The sequence below is a fragment of the Phalacrocorax aristotelis genome, chromosome 9 (assembly GCF_949628215.1).
Source record: "Phalacrocorax aristotelis chromosome 9, bGulAri2.1, whole genome shotgun sequence".
Taxonomy (NCBI): domain Eukaryota; kingdom Metazoa; phylum Chordata; class Aves; order Suliformes; family Phalacrocoracidae; genus Phalacrocorax; species Phalacrocorax aristotelis.
The window spans coordinates 13860316-13881540 of NC_134284.1; the positions used below are offsets into that span (position 1 = coordinate 13860316).

A 21225-nucleotide genomic window follows, 5' to 3' on the forward strand; every position below is an offset into this window, starting at 1 on the left:
GGATGCTGACTATAATTGCTCTAACCCGTTTTCAGGACAGCCTGGAGGGGTCCTTCACATGCTGCCTGGCCACTCCATGTCCTAGGTGGAATGTGCTGCCGGGGCTCTGCTACAGGTTTCCCTAAGCAGGCTATCTCCAGGGCACTTTGGTGCTTGGCAGGCTTCACTGGGAGGCCAACAATGACAAGGCTGAGGCAGGGGACAGCGGAAGGATGAATGGGCTGAGCCTGCCCAGCTTCGGCACACACTGTCTCTGGCCTGTCCGCAGGGCTTTCCTTAGGATAGTCTCTAGCACCCCAAGCTGATGCCTCTTTCTCTTCTCCCGGCAGATAAAAGAGCTCTTCGTGAGTTTTGAGGACACTCCCTTGGGAGCAGCATCACTAGCCCAGGTGCACAAGGCAGTGCTGCAGGATGGGAGAACGGTGGCAGTGAAAATTCAGCACCCAAAGGTCCAAGCTCAGAGCTCCAAGGATATTTTGCTCATGGAGGTAAACTACCTGTTGACTTTGACTTAAGAGCAATTGCCATTGAAACTTGTGTGGGCCACATTCAATCATGGTATAAGCAGGCATAACAACACCATCCTGTAGCTTTGAAACCTCCACAGAGATAAATGCTGTCATATGAGAATAACACAGAAAGTTGGTGAGGATTGCAGCGAGGGTGATTATGTGGGTGGAGAGGCTGAACAAGAGGGTAAGACTGAAGGAAGGCAGAAGGAGAAGACAGGTAAACATGAATGACATCTGAGTAAGTCCATATGAGATTTAAAAACTAGAGAGTGAGTCCTGAAGTCACTCTTCTGCCTGTGTGCCCATTAACTGGTGGATTAAACTGGTCTCAGTTCCCTTTGCAGTCAGGGCTGTGTGCCCAAGAAAAAGTCATTCTCCATGATTAGCATGTGTTTTCAGTTAAATTCCAGTGTGGTTTAAACAGTGGCTGAGCTTGCTGTGGTTTGGGCCGTTTCTTGATTAGCTCCTTAATGCTGGAAACAAAACCACTGAAGTATGGAGAAGGTCACCTAACAGGGGCAGATGCACAAATGAGGGATTCAGCTAGGAAAAAAAGTTTCAATGCCTGTGTCCTGCTCCTCTCCTGAAGAGTACTCATGTTCCCAGTGCAATGCTGTAGCTTCTCCCAAACTTCTAAGTCTAGTCCACTGAAGGGAGGAACTGGAGAAAAGCTGTGGCAATGTACTGCATTGCAGTAGTCAAAGATGCCAGTACTATGGTAGGGAACAGAAAATGGAGAAGGGGCTGAGGTGGAGGAGTGGGGAAGGATTAGGTCTGTGAATGGTAATGCTAAAGCTTTCAGCTCTCCTGGTAAGCCTATATCTGTATCTATAGTACAGTAAGGTACACATTCATTGGCAGACAAGTATGGCCATGGGACTGAAGAGGGGAAGATTAAACTGAGGGGGTCTGATAAATGTTTAGAGGGTATTGGTGATGCAATGGCACACAGTTCTCCATCACAGGAGACTGGGAATCAAAGATCCTGCCAACACCCTCTCAGAGAAGCACATAACTAAAGCTTCTTTAGGCAGCTAAAACCCTTTGAGCAATCTTGGCCAGTCTGCAAAGAAACACAGCTGGTTCCAGCTAGAGCACATCAGTTTGCAGCTGAACATTTATTTTGAATGAATAGTGAAATAAATTCTTGGGTTCAATAAAGATATCCTAGTAAGATGGGATATGTCTCAGCGCTGGTTTGAGAACAGAGAACTGTTTGAACTTGCTTTGGGTCCAGCTGTAGATTTGGATTTGATTCAGGTCCTCTCCAGGACTGACTGCAGTGGTGTGCCCGATGAGTTTGCTTTTGTGAATCATCACGTGCACAGCAGTTCTCAGGGCGCTTATGGCATCCTCCGCTCCTGCCCAGGACAGGATAGCAGAAACTAATCAGTCAAAGAAGAAGAATGTGCAAGGTAATGAAAGACAGTGAGACCAGGGCAATAAGAGGATTGTGTAGGAATGAGCCAAGACCTAGATCCACCTTGGGACATTTGCCCTTTTAACAGAAAAAAATCCCCCTCACACTATGTTGCTGTGATTGCTGGTTATACTGGTAAAAGGCATTTAAATAAATAATTTTAGAATGATTCCTGTAGTTTCTGGTTTTATACTAATCCTCCTGGGAGACTTGAAACTGAGCCAGTGTATGTCCTTTTGGCTATTTAGTATTGTCCTTCCTCTACAGACAGTTTGGGGTGCCATCCTGGAGTTCTGTTGTGTACACACAGCTATGGGAAAGTAGCTCTTGACGTGACACATGCGGTACTGTTTTTGAAAGGTCTGTCATGGAGTGTTGGCTTACACGCATCATCATATCCTGTGTGCGCTGTACTGAAAGCCAGATGATGTGCACTGAGGTTCTGACCCCTTAAGAGTCACACAGACATTGCAGTTAGGTAGAAGGTTGATTTAAATATTGATGGAGCTAGTCTTATTTAGAGACTGATGGGAAAGAATCTGAATGGGAGAAGCTAGATGGAAAATTCCTAAATTCACTTGAGGTTTCGTAGCATCAGTGCTGACTCTTTAAAAATCAGTACAGCATCCAATAAATCCAGAGAGAGATACCGCACTGCTCTTCTTATATCAATACTTATTTCAAGCCAATATGTTAGACAGATGTCAGAAAAGGGACAGGCCAAACACTTGTTAAGTATGGCCCTGCTGAAGGTCAGGTTAGCAAATTGATTCAAAAGAGCATTTAAAGAAAGCAAAAACCAATGCATGAATTTTCTCACATCGGGCACCAGCGAAATAATCCTGCAGCCCCTATAAAGTTTATGTACATGTTCATGAAGATCGCTGGTTACATTTCATTTGGGTGACATAAATTTGAAATGATTTATGCCTTTAGAGGTAACAGTAGAAAAATCATTCAATAGTGTCTGGAACCTGGTGATTACATTTTTAAAGGAACATTGAGTTTGGAACTGACATTTAGATAAGAGAAGTAGAGACAGGGTGGAGAACAAACGTTTTCACGCAGCTGAACAGGTGCAGTGGTGGTTCATAAATTTATTTTTTGTCATACATTTCAATGATAGCAGCTTTCTGTGAGTGCTTTAAATGTTCCTCCCACAGTGCAAAATTCCCATCTCAACAGCGGAGACCTAGAAAGGGAAACTGTCCAGGAGCACATACTGACAAGTGTGTTTTCATTTTCAGATGGGTGTACAGAACAAGTAAGATAAAGACAACAAAGTGGATTGCATTTTTGTGTTTTATTCTTGTTTTATGACTCAAGTAGTTAAAAAAATGCCAAGCAAATTATTTTCCTTAAGATGTGGTCCAAATTGTCAGCTTGTGCAAATTTGTGACACTGATTGGGAAACTGGCCCTTCATTTGAACAGAAAGCATGCTTGGCTGCTGTGCAGCTTTGGTGATGCCATCCAATTGCATAATCTTGATTTTCTTCGGGAAGGACTGCCCATCACCCACCCCATAAATGTTGCTTTAAGCAAACATTTCCAGGAACTTTTTGGCTGGGCTTTTCAAGGCCCTGTGCAGCTGAATACCTAATCCCTTCAAGAAGAGGATGCCAGGTGGTGGATATATGATACTTAGAAAACACCACCTCAGCATTGTTGAGGATGGCTGTGACCGATGCTGAGGAGCAACTTGCCCTCTGACTCCCACCAGAAATGTCGTTTAAAGATCTGTAGCCTACTACCTGTATCCAAGCTCTGCTGTCTTCTCTGAACTGCCCAGTGGATCTTCTGTACTAGCAAAATTCTTGCTCAGCGGTGGAAGAAGTAACATAAAGGTCACAAGTCTTACTTTAGATCTTCCTCTTCTGCGTTATCTGAGGGCTGTTTGAAAGAAGTCAAACAGTGACTTGTAGAATTATAGGGCTCGAAAGAGAGTCACTCCCGGGCCATGCCCTTGGCAAGATTTGGCCACGTGGTCTGTTCTCCAGGGCTTTGTTCTTTTACTTCTAGGCAGCAAGCAGCCAGGCTCCCTTTGGTGTCTGTGACATCATTTAACTCCTAAATGTGCCTGTGCGGAAGGGCAAGCCAAAATTTGTGTTGCACGACCAAGACATGACACCATGTGTTGTGTTATGATACTGCAGGAACCATACAAGCACTTGGGGTGCAGGTTGCGTTTTTTTGTCTCTAAGATACATGGAACAATCATGTCAAAACAGCACTGTGTGTAGCTGTGTGGCTTTGGAGCCAGGATGCATCTAATTGTCTGTTTCCTTGCTCTCAGGTTCTCCTCTTGGTTGTGAAGCAGATCTTTCCAGATTTTGAGTTCATGTGGCTGGTGGAGGAAGCTAAGAAGAATCTTCCTTTGGAGCTGGATTTCCTCAATGAAGGCAGAAATGCTGAGAAGGTTGCTCATATGCTCAGGAACTTTGACTTCCTGAAGGTGAGGAAACACATATTTCTGCGTATGTATGTGCATTAATAGTCTCACTTTATGCATCTTGTGTACCTCATTCACCCCTTGGAGGAACCATACAGAGGGAGAATGGAGTTCAGTCCCTCTATGTTGTTCATCCTAGACTGCTCTGCTGATACGGACCAGAAACTGCTCTGAGACACGCTTCCTCCTTGTCTGTTTCCTACTGTAGGCACTGTATATTGGATGAGGAGTGGTGGCTTGGGGCCAGGAGTCTCTGGAGCCTGCTATTCCTTTCCCCAAACACTGTTTCTGAACTTGTCCAGAGACCTGTGAATTTGCCATTCTTTGCTGAGCCGTCTGATGGTATCTTTTCCTGGGCTTTATCTCAGCTGAGGGCAAGAAATGGACATAAAACAGGAAAGCTAGGCTGAAGCTGATGATGTCAAGTAGGATTTGGTACACTGTGTATCTCAGGAGAAAGCTTGTTTGTACAAATCTTTCCTCCTGCAAAAAAGCACATTCTCACTCTGGAGTTGAGCGTACATCCTGCCCACACATCCATGGCTAGTGCCTTCATGTTACCTTCATATACAAACTCAGCTGCACCCATATTGTGCTCTTCCCCACCAACACTCTTACTCCACCTCCCCTGCTACACACTAACTGAGGTCACTGACAAATGTCTCAGGTACAACCAGACATGTACACATCCCCCTTTTTACAGGCACAAGCTCACATCTTCAAAGTTGCGTGTGCATACATCTTTTGCTGACAGGCAAGTGGCACAAGCCTCCACTGTGTGCGTTCTGGAAATATACAAGTATGGGCAAGTGCACATAGTGCTGTGAGCACAGTCACTGTCATAACTGCATTTGCACATACACAAAGGCAGCAAAAACCTCACCCCTGTATACACACAGCAAAGTGAGGTTTTAACCTCCTGTTTATGCAGAATTCCCAAGATGGATGTGACAGATGTCTGAAATGAGGTGAGTTTTTGTTAGACTTTACAGGCTGATGCATGCGTTTGCTCCTTGCTTCCTCCATGCAAGGGCTATAATTTCTCGACACCTGACTCCAGGTTTGGGACAGTCTGTTTGGAGCCCAGTGGCAGCAGTGGCCTCCCCATAGACATAGATAGCTAAAAGCCACCAGGGCTACAGAAGGCCAAAGGCCAATGATTTTCCCGAGTGGGCGCTTATCAGAAGTGATGCACCTTAGAGAGCTGTATCCGTTGCAGCTGTAACTAGGATACTGTGAAGTAAATCCCTATGGAGACGGCCAATCACCTTCTCGCTGGGCTAAGGAGCTATCATGATATCGATATGTGTAACAATAACAAATGGCTTGAGATGGCTAAATAATGGATCCTCCCGTCTGACCTGCCAATTCAGAGACGTATTCATCACCTAAAGGCAATGGAAGAATTGGGCTCCTGTATCATTTATTTTCCTAAACATGCTAGAAAGCTGAGAAGTAGATTTTGTGCTCTGAACCTGTTTGAGCTTTTAAAACCAGAGATAAATTGTTTCCATGCAGTAGCATTACATCCAAACATCTGTGAGTAATTAAAAAAATCACTGAAGAATTTGGCTGTGAGTGAGAGCAGCATCTCTGAGAGCATGGATAGTGCTTTACAAAACTGCTGACTTGCCCCTGTAAACCTTGAGACAAGAATGAGTGTCACCTGAAATGATCTAAGGCAGCAGGGATCAGTGGGCTAGATGGGCTGGGGGACTGTTAGTTCTGGAGTTGGTTTGCTCTCTCACCAGTCTGACTGCAAAGAATGGACACCCAGATAAGCTGAGAAGTCTGTGAGTAACTGAATCCCCCTTGCCTGTAGTGGATCCCTGGCATCAAAGTCTATGCAAGGTTAACATGCAAAGTGCAGCATGAGTGTTGAATGGTGGGACTGAGGGACATTGGAATTGCTCAGCAAAGGAATCTGATCTAAAGCGGCACACACATGGTAAGGTAGAATTGGGTGACTTTGGGCAAATAGTCTCTCTAGGACAGGAACAGTGCGGGAGGCAGACAGTTTGAGGGACTGAAACACTGTCAATAGTTACAAGCAGAGTATAAAACAAGACTGCTTGTTCAGGGGTTATGATGAACTACAGGGGCCTGGCTGGTTTCCCTGGCTTTGGTTGCACTGGATGGAGAACACCTCTTACCTTTTCTTGTCCTGCCCCAAGGTGCTGGACCCTTGCAGAGTGTGAGTCCTGAGTCCACAGCCAAGTTAGGCAGGTGAGGAGAGGGTGCTGCACAGCTGGCTCTCTCTTTACAGGATCCAAAATGTGTATCTCTCTACTGGGGCACAGCAATGGAAATTGTGGGTGGAGCTCCCTTTTATCTTTGGTAAAATGTACCTGTGTGGCTTCACCCACGTGCAAAGGCAAATCTGGACAGCTTGGGAGATCGGTCAGCACAGTGATGCGAGGAATATCCAAAGTGAACTTCAGCAAAAGGACTCTTGACAGTAGGGACTTCAGCATGGAAAGAATTTGGCTGGAGAGAGAGGCTGGAAAAGGGGAGTCAGCCTGAGCGACGCCTGTGTCACTGCCTCCCTGGATGACACCAGGCATCTTCCTGGTACCTCACTCAGCTTGATTTACTGCAGATTGAATGAAAAGTGCTTTGACATTTTACACTTGTTACCATGTCACGTTGGTGATAAGATAGTTAAGGGGTTCCCAGGGTTTCTATGACAAGCCCCTTGTTTGTGACACTTGATTTTTCTCTCAGTTCAGTTGCAGATGGCCTGAGTATGCAGGGTTTGTCAGCTCAAAGGCATTTGTGTTCCAAGGGGCGCTGCAGAGGTACAGTTTATGACAATGGCTTATCATTTTTAGAGCTGCATAAGTGGGACCTGTGCGTAGCAAATGAGATGCAGTTCTTGTCTAAAGGAGCTGAGTGGATGATTCAGAAACTTGCAATAGGTGCTAGTTAAACAGCCCAGCTAGAGGAGCTGCAGAGCAGATAATAAAGCTCTCAGACATCCGTGGGAGTGGGACGTGGTCAAAATCTTGTAGAGCGTGGCCAGAAATGTTGCACAAGGACAGATCCTGCTGCCACTGGTTTGGTGTGTTGTCCTTGCACATGTTGCTGCTGTCCTGGGGATGAGGCTGGTAGATGGATTTACCTCCCTTTTGCTCAGGAAAAAAACAAGTTCTCACTTCAGCCTCTTCCTTTTTTACTCCTTTTCTGGGTTGTGTGTGATATATTCTCCTTGCTTTCCCAGCGTGTTGTTTTGACCTAACCCATCTGTTCCTGTTTCAGGTCCCCAGGATCTACTGGGAGCTCTCAACGAGGCGCGTCCTTCTCATGGAGTTTATGGAAGGGGGACAGGTGAACGACAGGGCCTACATGGAGAGGAATGGCATCAATGTCAATGAGGTAGTTTCTCAGCCATCTCTGAATTGGGCATGGTGGGCAATGCAAAATTGATGTTGACATCAACTGATGTTGATGCAAAACAGAGGCTGACAGGACAGGAGGGGACAGAAAAGGGAGTATGTACAGATGTGAACAGAGCAATCAGTTTGAGAGATCTCAGTTCTTGTGTTTCTGGGGAAAGTACATAATCCCTTTTGGGGAACTACTTTCCTGTAGGCTGCACAGCTAGAGGGGTCTTCAAGGAGACGGATGGTGAAAGATGACCATGCTGTTATATTACCTACACCCATGGTTTGTTATCCTAAAGGAACAACTTCACCTTCTGGTTCTTTTTGTCTCTCTTTCTCCCCTCTCCTTCTTCTGCATTAACTTTCTCCTGGACAAGTGCATGGGATGTAGCTTTTATATCCCAACAGCTATCACCTTATGCAGGAGATATAAATCATAGGTCTTATATGATCACAGTTATTAGAGTGCTGGAGCCTCAGCCATGGTGCTTCACATAATATTCTGACATGGGTTCTTTTCTTTTGCTTTCCAAAATCTCCCTTCTTCTTCTGGATGCAACGGTTTGCTTCCTGGTACTACATTACTGTGTAGTTTTGCAGTCCTTCATTAAACAGCTGCCAGATTTCATCCCTGCAGAGAGCCTGCATTTCCCCGACGAGCGAAATAGTTTGTATGTGTGGCATGAAGTTGGGAGAACACTTTGGATTCTCTGTGGCTGAGAGATTCGTGAGGAAAAGAAGGTATTACCTCCCAGAAGGGCTGAGAAGATGCTAGGGGAAAGGGTTTTGAGCCATTGGACAGTGTGTCAAGCCACCCCTCCCAGTCAGTGAGTGCTGATTGGGGCACTGCTGCTTGCCTTTCCCCTTGTGCCCTATCAATGACCCTCAAAGCTGCAATTGGCTATCGAAGAGCTATGACATGAAATCAATTGTACTTAATGTGTCTGTCCACTTACCTCCAAAATCTGAACACTTCCTCTCTCTCTGCTCTTCCTCCTCTCTGCTTCCTTTCTATCCATGGCAAAGTTCATGTGGCATCAGTCAGAGACATGCCAAAGACCTCCCAGGGGAGGGGAAATATAAGTTTGGTATGCCCCACAAGGAGAAAAGGTTAAGTGTATCTTCTCAGATGCCTCCCTAAGTCAGCAAGCAGCTCTTTGTCTAAAGAGCTTAGCCAAATTACAGGTGGAGGTCTGAGTAACCTGCCTGTTTCTCTTCACCTCTTCCTCTGCTCTTGCACCCTACAGAAGTCAATGAAATATTTCCTACTAACCTCTTCAGGCAGAAAGTCAGGCACCTTTTCATGTGTTCCTCCACTGAAATACCATTGTAATTGTGATGAACAAGCCAAGGTCAATGGGTAATTGTGAACAATGCTCTCTTTCCTGCAAGATGTCCAGTCCATTTTCATTCATGGGACTTCTTCAATGAATACAACCTCACCCATAGATAGTGCAGTCTCTCTCCTTTCACGTCTCCATCAAGAAGAATTTTGAGCATTTTGGTCACTGGTTTTCCTCCTCCTACTCATCGGGGCATCACAGGGGTCATTATCAGCTGATCAGAGGTAGGCACAATTCCTTCTCTGTGTCTATTTTGTGCTGATGATCTTTCTTTGTATTTACCAAGGTAAGTGCCTCAATGATACATCTGTTCTGCAAAGAGCACCACAGTGTGACTCTTGAGAACATGGTAGCTCATGGACTTTGCTATGAAGAGAGATTTTAAAAGTGTCATCCATGGCAGAACATGCAGTCAGCTCCATTCACCTGGACAAGTCAACGATCACAAGTGAGAGAGTAATTTCTTTGAGTGAGTTTATCCTATATTTTTCTTCTGCTGTAAAGGCAGAGGTCAAATCTAGCCTATAGCGCTCAGATACAACAGTAAATATTCCTCAGGTCTTGAAATAGCAGGAGGACCGTTGTGCAATATGTACATTCAGATTTTGAGCTGGGCTTCTTCACAGTTCTTGGGCAGCAGATCCATTCTAAGATCAGTGCGGCTAGCATAGTGTAGCTTTGGTTGCTTCTTTGAATTTTCTCAAACTGCTGGACATAGCAAAGTTGTCTGGAGAAGCCCAGGGAAAAACATTCTTTGCAATCTTCCATGGCTTTCTCCAGCCAGTTAGGGTGGAAAATTCAATGACTTCAGCCTTTCAGTGGGATATTCTGCTGCCAGTGTGTGCCAAAATAGAGAAGCTGCTAATTTCAATTTTTCTAACTTGCAGAGGCTTTTGCCTCCAATAAGAGAGATTATGGGTGAAAATTCAGCTCATTTTTTGGTTCATCCATGCCTTTGGGAAGGTAAATTTGTGACGTCTTGGCACCATAGGTTCCATGGAGCAATGAAACCACATATTTTTCTGATTCTGAGCTGGTCTCCAAATGATGGCTAAGACGTAATTTTTAAAAAGTTGTCAACAGACTTCTACTACTGCAAAGTATAAGCCTCAGAGGTTTCTGGCAATCTGTCAGGTATTGGAAGTTACTCAGCTCAGCGGTAGGACTGAGTTTCGGCAAACTCTCTGAGTGCCTGCACTGAGCTGTTCTTTCTTCTTTTTCACTCCCCACTCTGCAAAATTAATGATTAACTTTTACTAATTGCCAGTAAAGCAAGAGTAGAAAGGAAGGAATAGTGAGCCTGTCAGAATCATGGGATGGGGAATGAGATCTGTAATTATGGCCACAGTAAGGTGAGGTTGGAGCAGTGCACACCCCAGACCTCTCTGGCAAGGTGCAGCGGGTGGGGACAAATATGACCAAGGACCATTATCAGCTGCTGCTGTTCATGCCCTGGGTAAAGAACCGCATGGCATGGTGGTGAAGTGAGTAAAAGGCAGCAGACACTGAAAGGAACGGGGCGGGGGGTGGCAACTCAGGTTTCAAAGCTATGACATGGCTTATAATATACAGCAGTTCTGGCTTTCAAGAGATGCATTAGCTCCCTATAAATCACCTCTATCTATCTATCTATCTGTCTATCTATCTATCTATCTATCTATCTATCTATCTTCTTACTCCATTTTGTTTTACTGGGCGGAGGAAAAGGAGTCTTCATGAAGCAGGATTTCTCTTGTGTGACAATGCAGCCTTGAAAAGCAAGCTGAGCCTCTCTTCTCTAAATGGAAAGGATCCCTGAGGTGAAAGCTCCCTTCAAACCAGGTTACTGACATTTACTTAATACCATCTGTAGCAGGATTATCATTAAAGCTGCCCAAAAGCACATTAATCTCTCTGGATCCGTCCAAGCGCTGGATTGTAATGGTATTTAATCAGAGAAGGCTTTGATTTTTAAAGACAAGCGCAAACACTGAAATATCTGCCTGTGGAACAGTTACTTATTCATCTGCGTGTGTAGCTGAGGATGAGCATGCAGCTAGGATAGTGACAGTCGGGGGGGAAGCCTGGAGAGGAGAGTTATCAAGAAATGAGCTGGCATGAATTTTGAGGGAAGACCAGGTCATGGCAGGCTTAAAAAGGGAGCCACGTGGAAACTGGGCTGTCCCTGTTTCAAGATGCAAGACCATTTAGAGTCTCGACTGGGAAGATACATTTGGAAGAGATGGGTAGAGCAGGGAAGGGAGGAAAAATAGACTGAGATGCTCTCAAGATGTTTGTAGCATACTGTATGCAGGAGCGAAGGAAGGATAGCAAGGCTACTTAGAGCATGGACTTTTAAAGAAGATCCCAAATGGCACAAATGCTTCTTTTGCACCCATTCTGATTTCACCTGATTCATTTAGAGAGGTCTTGTCTGTATACAAACCTTACCATTACCTCTGATCTGCTGCATGGGTCATCCCTGTCCCTCCTTGTGGATGCTTTCCCTGCCTCTGCAGAGGCTGCTGGATCAGCAGGCTGTGGGATCTGTGGAGCTTACAGATGTACTCGTGGCATGTCTCCAACTAACCAGCCAGCTCAGGTAGCCAAGTGGAGAGTCCCCCATGATCACCCTGGCTTGGACTTGAGTCAGGGAAAGGAAACGATGCCATGTACTTCAGCTCGCTGAGAGCCTGGTCATGAGCCATGGGTGATTCAGAAGTCAGGAAAGTGTTTCGTCCAGCTGAGGAATGAAAGCAAACAGCTAAGGTACTTAAGATGAGCTACTGTGCACAATTATTGCCATCTGTCACCCCATCCTACTGTGGCTTTTTGCTTCCTTCTGTTACTAAATGGGTTCTGCACTGGAATGGTATCTCTTAGCTCGATAAAGAGCCCAGCTACTGTCTCATGGTTGACAGCTTTGCAACTTGTAATATGCTTTCAGTGTGGGATTTACCCTTCTGCCAAGAGTCAGGAGCTGCTGCCTTGTAGCTGCTAAAATTTAAGTGGGATTTCCCAGGGTGGGATCCCTTTGTCAGCACAAGTGTGGAAACCTCTCATGTCTCAAGTATTTGTGCTTATAACACTCAAGTGTTAGATGAAATGGAGCACGGAGAAGAACACTGGTTCTGAGGAAGATGGCTAGCTCTTTGCGCCTGCTGATTTAGTCTGGGAAGAGGTTCCCTTGCAGATTCTCTTACATTTCCTCTTGTCTGAAGCTTATCAAAAATGCACAAGGCACTGGTAAGCAAGGATAGTGACCCCCAGCATTTCCAGCTTCTGAACTGTGCAAAGACACCAGGTAAAAGAATTAAATTACACATGAACCCATTTCTTACTGAAAGTCAGTCTCAGCATCAGTGTCAATCAATTGCATAAGTCTCAGCAAGATGCTTTACATTAAACCCAAGGAAATACGACTACCTTTAAAGCCAAGGGAAAGTGATCTCCATGGCCATTTTGGGTCTGACAGAGATGCAAGAAATTATTAAATGAACAATGACTCGTCTTCTCTTCCTGTGTCCTTTTGAGAATCTGTAGCAACTTACCAAGTTAGTCCCCCAGTTCCCTGGGCAGATGAGTCAGAATATTTCTCCCCACTTAAATGCCATGGAAGATGGGGCATTGAGCAGGAAAATAATTTCCTCAGTCCCCAACAGAGAGTACGGGGCATGCTAGGAGTACACTGCAGGAGTCCTAAAAACTATTGCTGTATCTTAATGACATTGTGTGTGTCCAGACGTCACCTTGCTGTGACGCTAGATCAGTGCACAGTGATAGTACTGTATTACAGAGCACTGTTTCGATCCTCACAACTGGATCACAGAGGGCAGAGTGTGAAATCAAATCTCTTGTGTGTGACCATCCTAATCTGCTATGGACAAGAGCCATTTCAGAGCAGAGACGCACAGCAGGCTCCGAATTGTGGCTATTCTCCATCTGCACCCTTTGCTAATTTGACACCAGTTTAATTGGGCAGGATTGCCCTAGCAGGATTAAGCAAACCCATAGACGATGGCTGCAATAACAACGACGAAAGCAAGCAAAAACCCAATACACTCTTCAATCCAATTAACCTTCGATTAAGGTTCCAAAATCAATGCTATTATTTTGGCCTGAGGAGGTAATATTGAGCCCTGAGAAATGAGCTGCACAACGACCTTTACTTTTAATGAGATCAATAGAAGTTAGTGTCGCCATCTCTTAAAATAATTGCAAATATTACAGCCAAATTAAAGCCAGAGACTAGTATCTGCTCCTGATCTAAAGAGACAGTCACAGATGGAGGTGGGACAGGAAGGGATGATGCCCTATCAGGCAGTTTCATCTGGGTCTTATCAGGGGCAGGCGGTGAGATCAACTCTACAGGACCATGTCACAGGATTTTTTCCTTTGCCTTTCTTCATGTCAGTTGGAGGCATGGAGCCAGGACTACTCCAGCTTGCTCACAGGGCCAGGAAAGTATCAGTGATTTTCCCTGGATAACCCAGTCTGGTTTGCTACATTGCAGCTACCCATGAGCATGATATACGTGCCATCTTTTTCCTGTAAGAATATTCATAGGCTTAATTCTTGCCTTTCTGAGAGGTTTCTTGCTAGCTATTGCTTACTGGTGTTTGTAAAGATACTAATTTGTGATGGCTTTCCAATGTTTTGTTATTGTCACATTGCTCTCTCAGCTGGATGTGCTGATTTGTTAAGATGAGAGTTGTGTACAGGGGCTGGTGTGTGCCCAGGAGTTTGCTGCTATGGGGCTGCATGCAAGGGAGTATAACATGGGTTCATCAAAAGCAGCTCGTAGTGGATCATGCGAGGGTAACAGGTTGTCTAGGCTTTCCAAACTGATGGCAGCAACAGTTTGCAGCTGTGTACCTATACAAGAACAAATATATCACTGCTGCTACCTATACTACAGCCTGGGATCCTCTGAATTAGATGACAGAAATGCAGTAGGTGTACTTGGTAAAATACTTGGTACACTGGATATGAGTCGGTTAACTAGAAAAGGTGGGGATTAGTAGGGAAATTGCAAAGCAGGTAAGAAACTGATAGAGGCAATGGTGGAAAGAAATTACTGTAGTAGAGTTTTGTGCTCTTCAAGCTGATCTTATTTAATAAATTCAGTGATGACCTTGACACAAACACAGCTGCGTGAAGGAGGTTGTTGATGACACCAAGTTGGGAGGTTCTGTGATTGTAGAGGAGGACCAGAGTAGCAATAGCACTTGGAGGCCTTGAGGACTGAAGTGATAGAAAGGGATAAAAATGAGCAATACCAAGTGAAAAGCCATGCACTTGAAAACTAATAAGAAGAGTTTCCTAAATATGCTGGGAGTTTATCAGAGGGAAGTGACATATTAGAATTAACTTTGGGATGTTAGTCAATTGCAGGGTAAGTATGTGTTTCCAGTGCAGTGTGACTGTGCAAAAGGCAGGTTGACTCCTAGGACACATCAGATAAAGGGGCATCCTGTAGAAAAGGGGCAGTATTTATGCTGTATTTATGCTGATAATTATCTTACTGGTGAACACACTGGAGTAGTAAATACTGAAGAGGGAAGGAAGTAGGTAAACTCTAGGGTTATGTTAGCTAAGGAAATTATTTAAACTGGACATCATTAAAAGTAGGCTTGGATTTAGGGGAAAGGTTCTGACCATCTAAAGAGTGAATTTTTGGAACAGCCTCAGAAGTCAAGCTTTCTGTCTTATTTCCAGCAAACTTGACTAGTTTATAGAGACACTATGTGATACTGTACAATAGCAATCCTTAATGTCTGCACCGCATTCTTATTTTCTTCTGTATTGACTTGTAACTCACATAGGATGGTTTGTGACATGTAGCATCCTTGCCATATTGAGTACATAAAATGAACTTCGTGTATTTAGTTTGGTGAAGAGTTAACTCCAAGTCCGGCTGTTATACATGTATCTGTCACTCCATGGGTTTTGCCCAGGTTGCTGACTCTCCATTTCGTTGTCTGCAATCTGCTTATTCCTCAGCTAGATTTTTTACAAAATGAAAATATTGGGCTGAAAATGTGCAGTTGGCTGACACAGTGTCATGGTCATGTCATGTAATGTGGCAATGGCAGGTTGCTATTTGCATTGGCTGATGAGGCCGCAGGCTCACTTGGTGACTTTAATTATGTTTTGCTGCAGCACAGACAGACAAACTGAACTTCTTTTAGGCAATACAAAACACCTTCTGGCAATAGGCAAGGACATGCCTCTGGCCAGAGCCAGAGTCTGGTGTCATCCTGATATATCCAGCTCAGATCTGCTTGCTGACTAGCACAGGTTTTTTTCTTATGTGTTATGCCTGAATTATGCCATTCTTGATTACACCCTCTTCTGCCTAGTTGTATTTCTTGTAGCACATCCAGTGCTACAAGTGCTTCTGCTTCCTTCCTATTCAGACCATCTAACATCAGTAGACTGCCCCTCCTCTGCCATCCCTTAGCCAACTTTGGAATCTTCAGCTCTTTTAATCTTTTTCCCAAATAAATTTCTCCTGCATCCTGCTTATTTATTTGCTTTCTCTGAACTCACCCCGTGTAGTCTGCATCTCTCCGTTAATGAGGTGTCTGGAAGTGAATGCAGGATTCCAAGGGTGTTTATTATTTTTTTTTTACAATGTGCAGCAGAACAATGCTGGGGGACCCTGGTACTGATAAGGACCTCATTGTGTTGGATGATAAACAGAGAAAGGAATGATGACCTCTCCGTGTCATAACAAAATGCCTGTGTGTTTACTTTGGTCTTTGCTTCCATAAATCACTGCAACCTTTTGTCTAATTTGCAGTGCACCTTCACCCTGAGGTCTTACACAGCCCAAATAAATTCCTCCCTTCTCCTGAGTGGAGGTTTTCACACATTTGTTTTCTCATTTCTTCTAAATGCATTCTTCCAAAGTGATTTCTGTATATGTTATTTATCCAGTGGCCTTCTCAATAAGGGTGGAATAAAGGCCCATAGTGATGGGACACAGTACTGGAGAATTAATGTATATAAAGGTTTCATGTTTTTTCCCTAAACTTTTTCTCTAGAAACATGAACTCCTTTTGTCTGAGTTATAAATGATAGGTAACTATTCATGTATTACACTCTAAACCCTAGAAATATAACCTTCCTTTTTTGTTTAGATTCGACAGTATTGGTGCATTCTATCTTAATTTAATTTTTATCATGTGTTAGAGGTATGCCAATAGATGAAAATATGCAGCACAGCTCCATCTCTTCCACTGGGTAATTTTTTTCTACAGAAGTAAAGACTGTTTATATGCTTGTATCATAAATCCCTGTAAGATATCTTCTGTATGCTAACTAAATTAAGAATGCGTTCCTCTTTCTTAAAGAAGCCATAAAGTCTAGTTTCAATGAATTAACTACTGCAGATAGATACTCAGTGTTGCATGCTGGAGAAGAGGTAAATACAAGTACAGCAGGGAAGGGAGAGAGGAAGGGCATCTTGCAGTGAAGATTGTTTTGTACCCATGACACAGCCTGTAGGTCTAAACAGGGCTGTGACTCCTCTGTTTTCATGGTAAGGTGGGAAGATGAATCTGGAGCTTCTTTTATTATGCACTGTGGCCTGCAAAAGGCTGTGACCGCAGATCTGTTTAGTAACCTGTCTGCTGATGGTGACTCAGGAGGGGAAACCTTCCCTGCACCTGGAGCCTACAGCCATCCCATAAGATGCTGTTATGAGGGTGATGTGGATAACTTGGTGAGAGATGTTTTTGCAGGATCCTAGGATATTTGAGATTGGAAGGGACCTCCGGGGGTCTATCAAACCTCCTGCTAAGGCAGGGTCAGCTATGAGGTCAGACCAGCTTACTCAGGGTGTTATCCAGCCTGGTCTTTAAAACCTACAAGATTGCACAACCCCTCTGGGCAACTTGTTCCACTGCTTGACTTTCCCAACCTGTGCCATCACCGCAGCACAGAAGGAGAATCTGCTCTCTTTGAAGCAGCCCATGCTCCAGTGCCCCAAATTAATAGTTTTCCAGGCTTTAGCCATGAATGACCAACCAACAGGTTTGCAGAACTGCTAGCCCCTGTCTGGACTTGTGTTTAATGGGTATAAGGCATCATGTTGTGCCCCATTGTGCCCAAGTCCTCATCTTCAATAACTGTGTGCTCTTCTAGGTCCCTGGAAGGCAAACAGCTGAGGCAAAGAGGGCAAAATGTGGTTCGGTCAGTGTGTGCACAGGTATCATGGTTGATCACTCAGGGCATTCAAGTCCATTCTTCCTGGTGTGCAGGTGCCTGGGAGGCTGCGTGAATGAGCGACTGGCTTAAAATGTAAAACAGACTGTCCGGCACATCCTTGGATTGTCAGCAAGTGCTACTCAGCTCTTCTGAGAGGTCACAGCACCTGGTACTTTGGTCCTATCTGATTTTGGAGCTTGTTGATCTGAGAGACCTATAAGGGTCACTTCATTGCTCCACTGATCTCTGCTGGTGATTCAGAAGGAAAACATCATTCCACTCAGTCAGTACTTACAACAACACCTGTGTGGCATTAGGGAAGCTTCACTACAGAAAACCGTAGGGCTGTGCTATGCCACCTGTGTGGGTGATTCGGTGTAGGGGCCACATCCTCCACGATTCAGCAGTGGTTCCAGGTCCCATTTGAGGGACTGAGGGTTGTCCTACCTGGTCCTACAGCTGTCCCTGTTGGTGTGCTGCAGGAAGAGTTCTCGTTCTTTCTCCTCATTTGTAGTTACTTGGGCACTATTCATAACAAATGCTGTTCTTGAGAGGCGGCTGCATTTCAGAGGTGGGTAAAGCGAGCCTTTCCCTGGCCGTCTAGTTTTCTGCAGGACAAGCTGTTGTTAGTACCCCCGTTACCTCTTCTGCCACCTCTGCTTATGGGGACAGTTGCCTGTTTGCTGCTTACACTGTGTGTCTGGGGACATGCTTGGAATCATTTATAACGATTGTCTTTTAATTGCTTGTTCAGCACTCTGCTGTGGAGCACTCCGCTGCTCTCTGATGGCATGGAGGGCTGGTGGTGGGATGTCAGGACTAGGCTGCTGTGTTAGTGTGTGGCGAGGGATTGATCCCAGGCCCCAACAGTGTTTGCTTTCTCCTAGGAGGTTTTTAACTTTAATAACATATCTTGGTGATAAGGAGCAGCAGCATGGAGGGACACAGCAGTGACAGGATGATTTAAACAGCCTTTCTGTGCTGCTTCATCTTCACAGACATTGCAAATCAGATTAGCATGGGGCTGAGAAAAGGAGGGGGTAAAGTGGGGGACAGTGTGGTGGAGGGAGGTGGGAGGGAACCCATGTTCATTCTGGTAAGCAGATGGACAGGCTGAGTCTCCTCCCACCCTTTCTCCACTGAGTCCCACTGCCATCCATGCATGGAAACACCTGAGTCTTCCTCCAAGCTGTCTCTCTCCCACCCCAGCAGCTCTTTCCGTGCCTTCCCTGTGAATGCCTGTCTGCCCCTATCTGCTGTCTCACTTTCCTCCTCATTACCTGAAACCCCATTCCTATCCATAGGTATTTTCTCTTTTTTCATGCCAGGCAAATGTCCTTAAATAACGCCTGACCCCACAAATACCTTCATGGTGCCCCCTGAGTGGATCCTTCCCTCAATACCCCGGGTCACACCACAGTAGATGCCAGTAGCCACCATGTGTATTTGTTAGTGTGAGGATCTGCAAGAGCTCTGTATGGGGACATTGGCACGTACCAGACCCTCACTCCCCGCAGTGTTGGCACGTGGGGGCTGCCTCCCCTCCCCAGCAGGCACCCTGCTATGGGTGGCAGTGTATGACCACCTCCTGTCTCCTCACAGATTTCTCGCAACCTGGGGAAGCTCTACAGCGAAATGATCTTTGTGAACGGTTTTGTGCACTGTGACCCACACCCAGGCAACGTGCTAGTGAAGAAATGCCCAGCTTCTGGCAAGGCCCACATTATCCTCCTGGACCATGGACTCTACCAGGTACGTAGCTATGGGGGGCTTCCAGGACCTTATGAGGCTGCCTGTGGGCATCAGGCTGAAAGAGCACACCCAGCTGCAGCCTTGCCTGCCTAAGACCATATGAATACATTTTTTCTATTACTCCCATAACCCTCCAAGGATATTTCCTGTCTCTGAAATGGGGGATAGGGCACAGGTATGGGGCATAAGGCTTTCCCTCCCCATTCCCTGTCCTCTTTGGACTTCTGGGGGTTGTGTTTCCCTCTCCAGGTGCTGAGCGAGTCATTCCGCATGGACTACTGCCGCCTTTGGCAGGCCCTCATCAAGGCTGATATGAAAAGGGTGCAGAAGTACAGCCGGCGGCTCGGGGCAGGGGATTTGTATCCTCTCTTCGCCTGCATGCTCACCGCCAGGTCCTGGGAGTCTGTCAACAGGGGTATTGACCGGTCACCAGTCTCAGCCACCGAGGTGTGTGCCCTTCCCTATTTTGTGCCCTTCCTCTCCTGGGGTACCTTTCTTTGCTGTAGCCACTTGCACCACTGATATCGCAGCAATGCTGGGAGCTCTGTAGAAAATTCTGCATTGACAGCTGAGCTAGAAAAAACCAGGACTCCTTACGCAATGTGTTCTATAGTGGCTGAACTTAATTTCCCAGTTTCAGTTGTCATGGGATGCTTAAATTTTGTATAATATTTTAATGGCTAAGTGTTCACCAGTTCTGGCAGGGGAAACATTTGTAGATCAGCCTTTTCTTAAAAAAGTGTCGAATGCAGCTGTGCAGGGAACCATCAAGGAGGATAGGTTAAGGTAGAAGAGACATAAAGGCTTAGTGGGAAGACATGAGAAGGATAATGCATTATCACTATTCATGTAAATGACTATCAGCACTGATACAAACTCCTAAAAACCCTTGGAAATTACCTCCCAATCAGAAACCCTATTAACTTGGAGTCAAGGTTGCTTAACTGCAGATCCTGTCAACTCAATCACTACAAATCTAGGAAATTGCCACTTACATTCTCCAACCTTTCCTATCCACACATGCTGGGATCCTTCTTATGCCTCCTCGCTCTCCTGACATGCACACACTGCCTTAAGAATAGTAGCAGCCCCTGCCAACTGTACTGTTTTTAGACATGAGCATATAGTGATGTGATTTCAGCCAATGGGCTAGTGTCTGTAGGTAGAAACGTTGTATCCTATGGTTTGTTTTTATCTTCATGCATTTGTAGTAGAGAGGATGAAATTCATTTAAGTAGTATTATAATATTGTCCTGTGAAATTCTCTTCTGGAAATTCCTTTGGGTTGGTGTTTCATTTTGATGGATGTGGCAGAATTTGCTGCACTGGCTTGCCATTATCCATAGCAATGAGTAGGTCAGATACCTTGGGTAATGGACCCTCCTGCCCAGTAATTTGATTGCTTCCTACTTGAGTTAATTTTCTGCATATCAGAAATAATACAGTGACTGTCTAAAAAATCTGTGCTTGATCTGGTGGGTTCTGGAGCTGACAGCTCCAGAAAAAAATTGAGAGGCACCAAAGCAAATCAACACAGAGCCGACTCAAATACTGCAAGGCCAGTGTTGACTCTGAGCTAATAAGCAACGTTTATCCTAAACTGGCTTGTGAAGGTTATGCCAGAGGTGTAACTGCAGCCACATGGTGCCTTGTGTGGGCTAATGAACTTTGCCATTGAGTTGAATTGTGCGTATGGGGCCAGCTCTGTTGTCTTTGCCTACATGACTCAATGCTGAAACTGGATAATCCTGCAGCAGATAATGGGGAGTTGAGGAGATTTGCTGTGGCATTAGGAAATGAGATGCTGCTTGCCCATAGTTTAGAGTTGAATTTGAAAGATTCTGTCAGCACAAGAGCCAAGCATCCTGTAGGCAGGTACCATCAGCAGAGAGCTCCAGAGAATTTGCTTGAGGATGTATCGACATGAGAGTAGCCTGTGAGACAAGGAAGCAAGCCTCCTGAAACAAAATCCGAACTGTAGTGCTGTGTCCGGTCTGGGGCACTGCATCTCGAGAAAGGTTTGATGAAACTGGGGCAAGTCCAGTAGGAAGCTACAACGACTAGTGGTCAAGCAGATGCAACCCATGAGGTAAGTCTGAACAAGTTAGGGCAGAAAAAGTCTAGAAAAGAGTGGGTTGAGAAGAGTTGTATTAGCGATTTTCAAATCTGTT

General features: G+C 45.1%; 1 protein-coding gene across 6 annotated transcripts in view; it reads left to right on the forward strand.

Annotated features, from left to right (window-relative positions):
- Positions 1-21225, forward strand: part of ADCK1 (aarF domain containing kinase 1) — a 93731-nt gene that overhangs the window by 67950 nt on the left and 4556 nt on the right. For all 6 annotated transcript variants that reach the window (XM_075103625.1, XM_075103624.1, XM_075103628.1 and 3 more), the window contains 5 exons: positions 330-488; positions 4228-4386; positions 7642-7758; positions 18905-19054; positions 19304-19501. In XM_075103625.1, coding sequence (XP_074959726.1) covers positions 330-488; positions 4228-4386; positions 7642-7758; positions 18905-19054; positions 19304-19501 — 783 coding nt within the window. The remainder of the gene's footprint in view (positions 1-329; positions 489-4227; positions 4387-7641; positions 7759-18904; positions 19055-19303; positions 19502-21225) is intronic.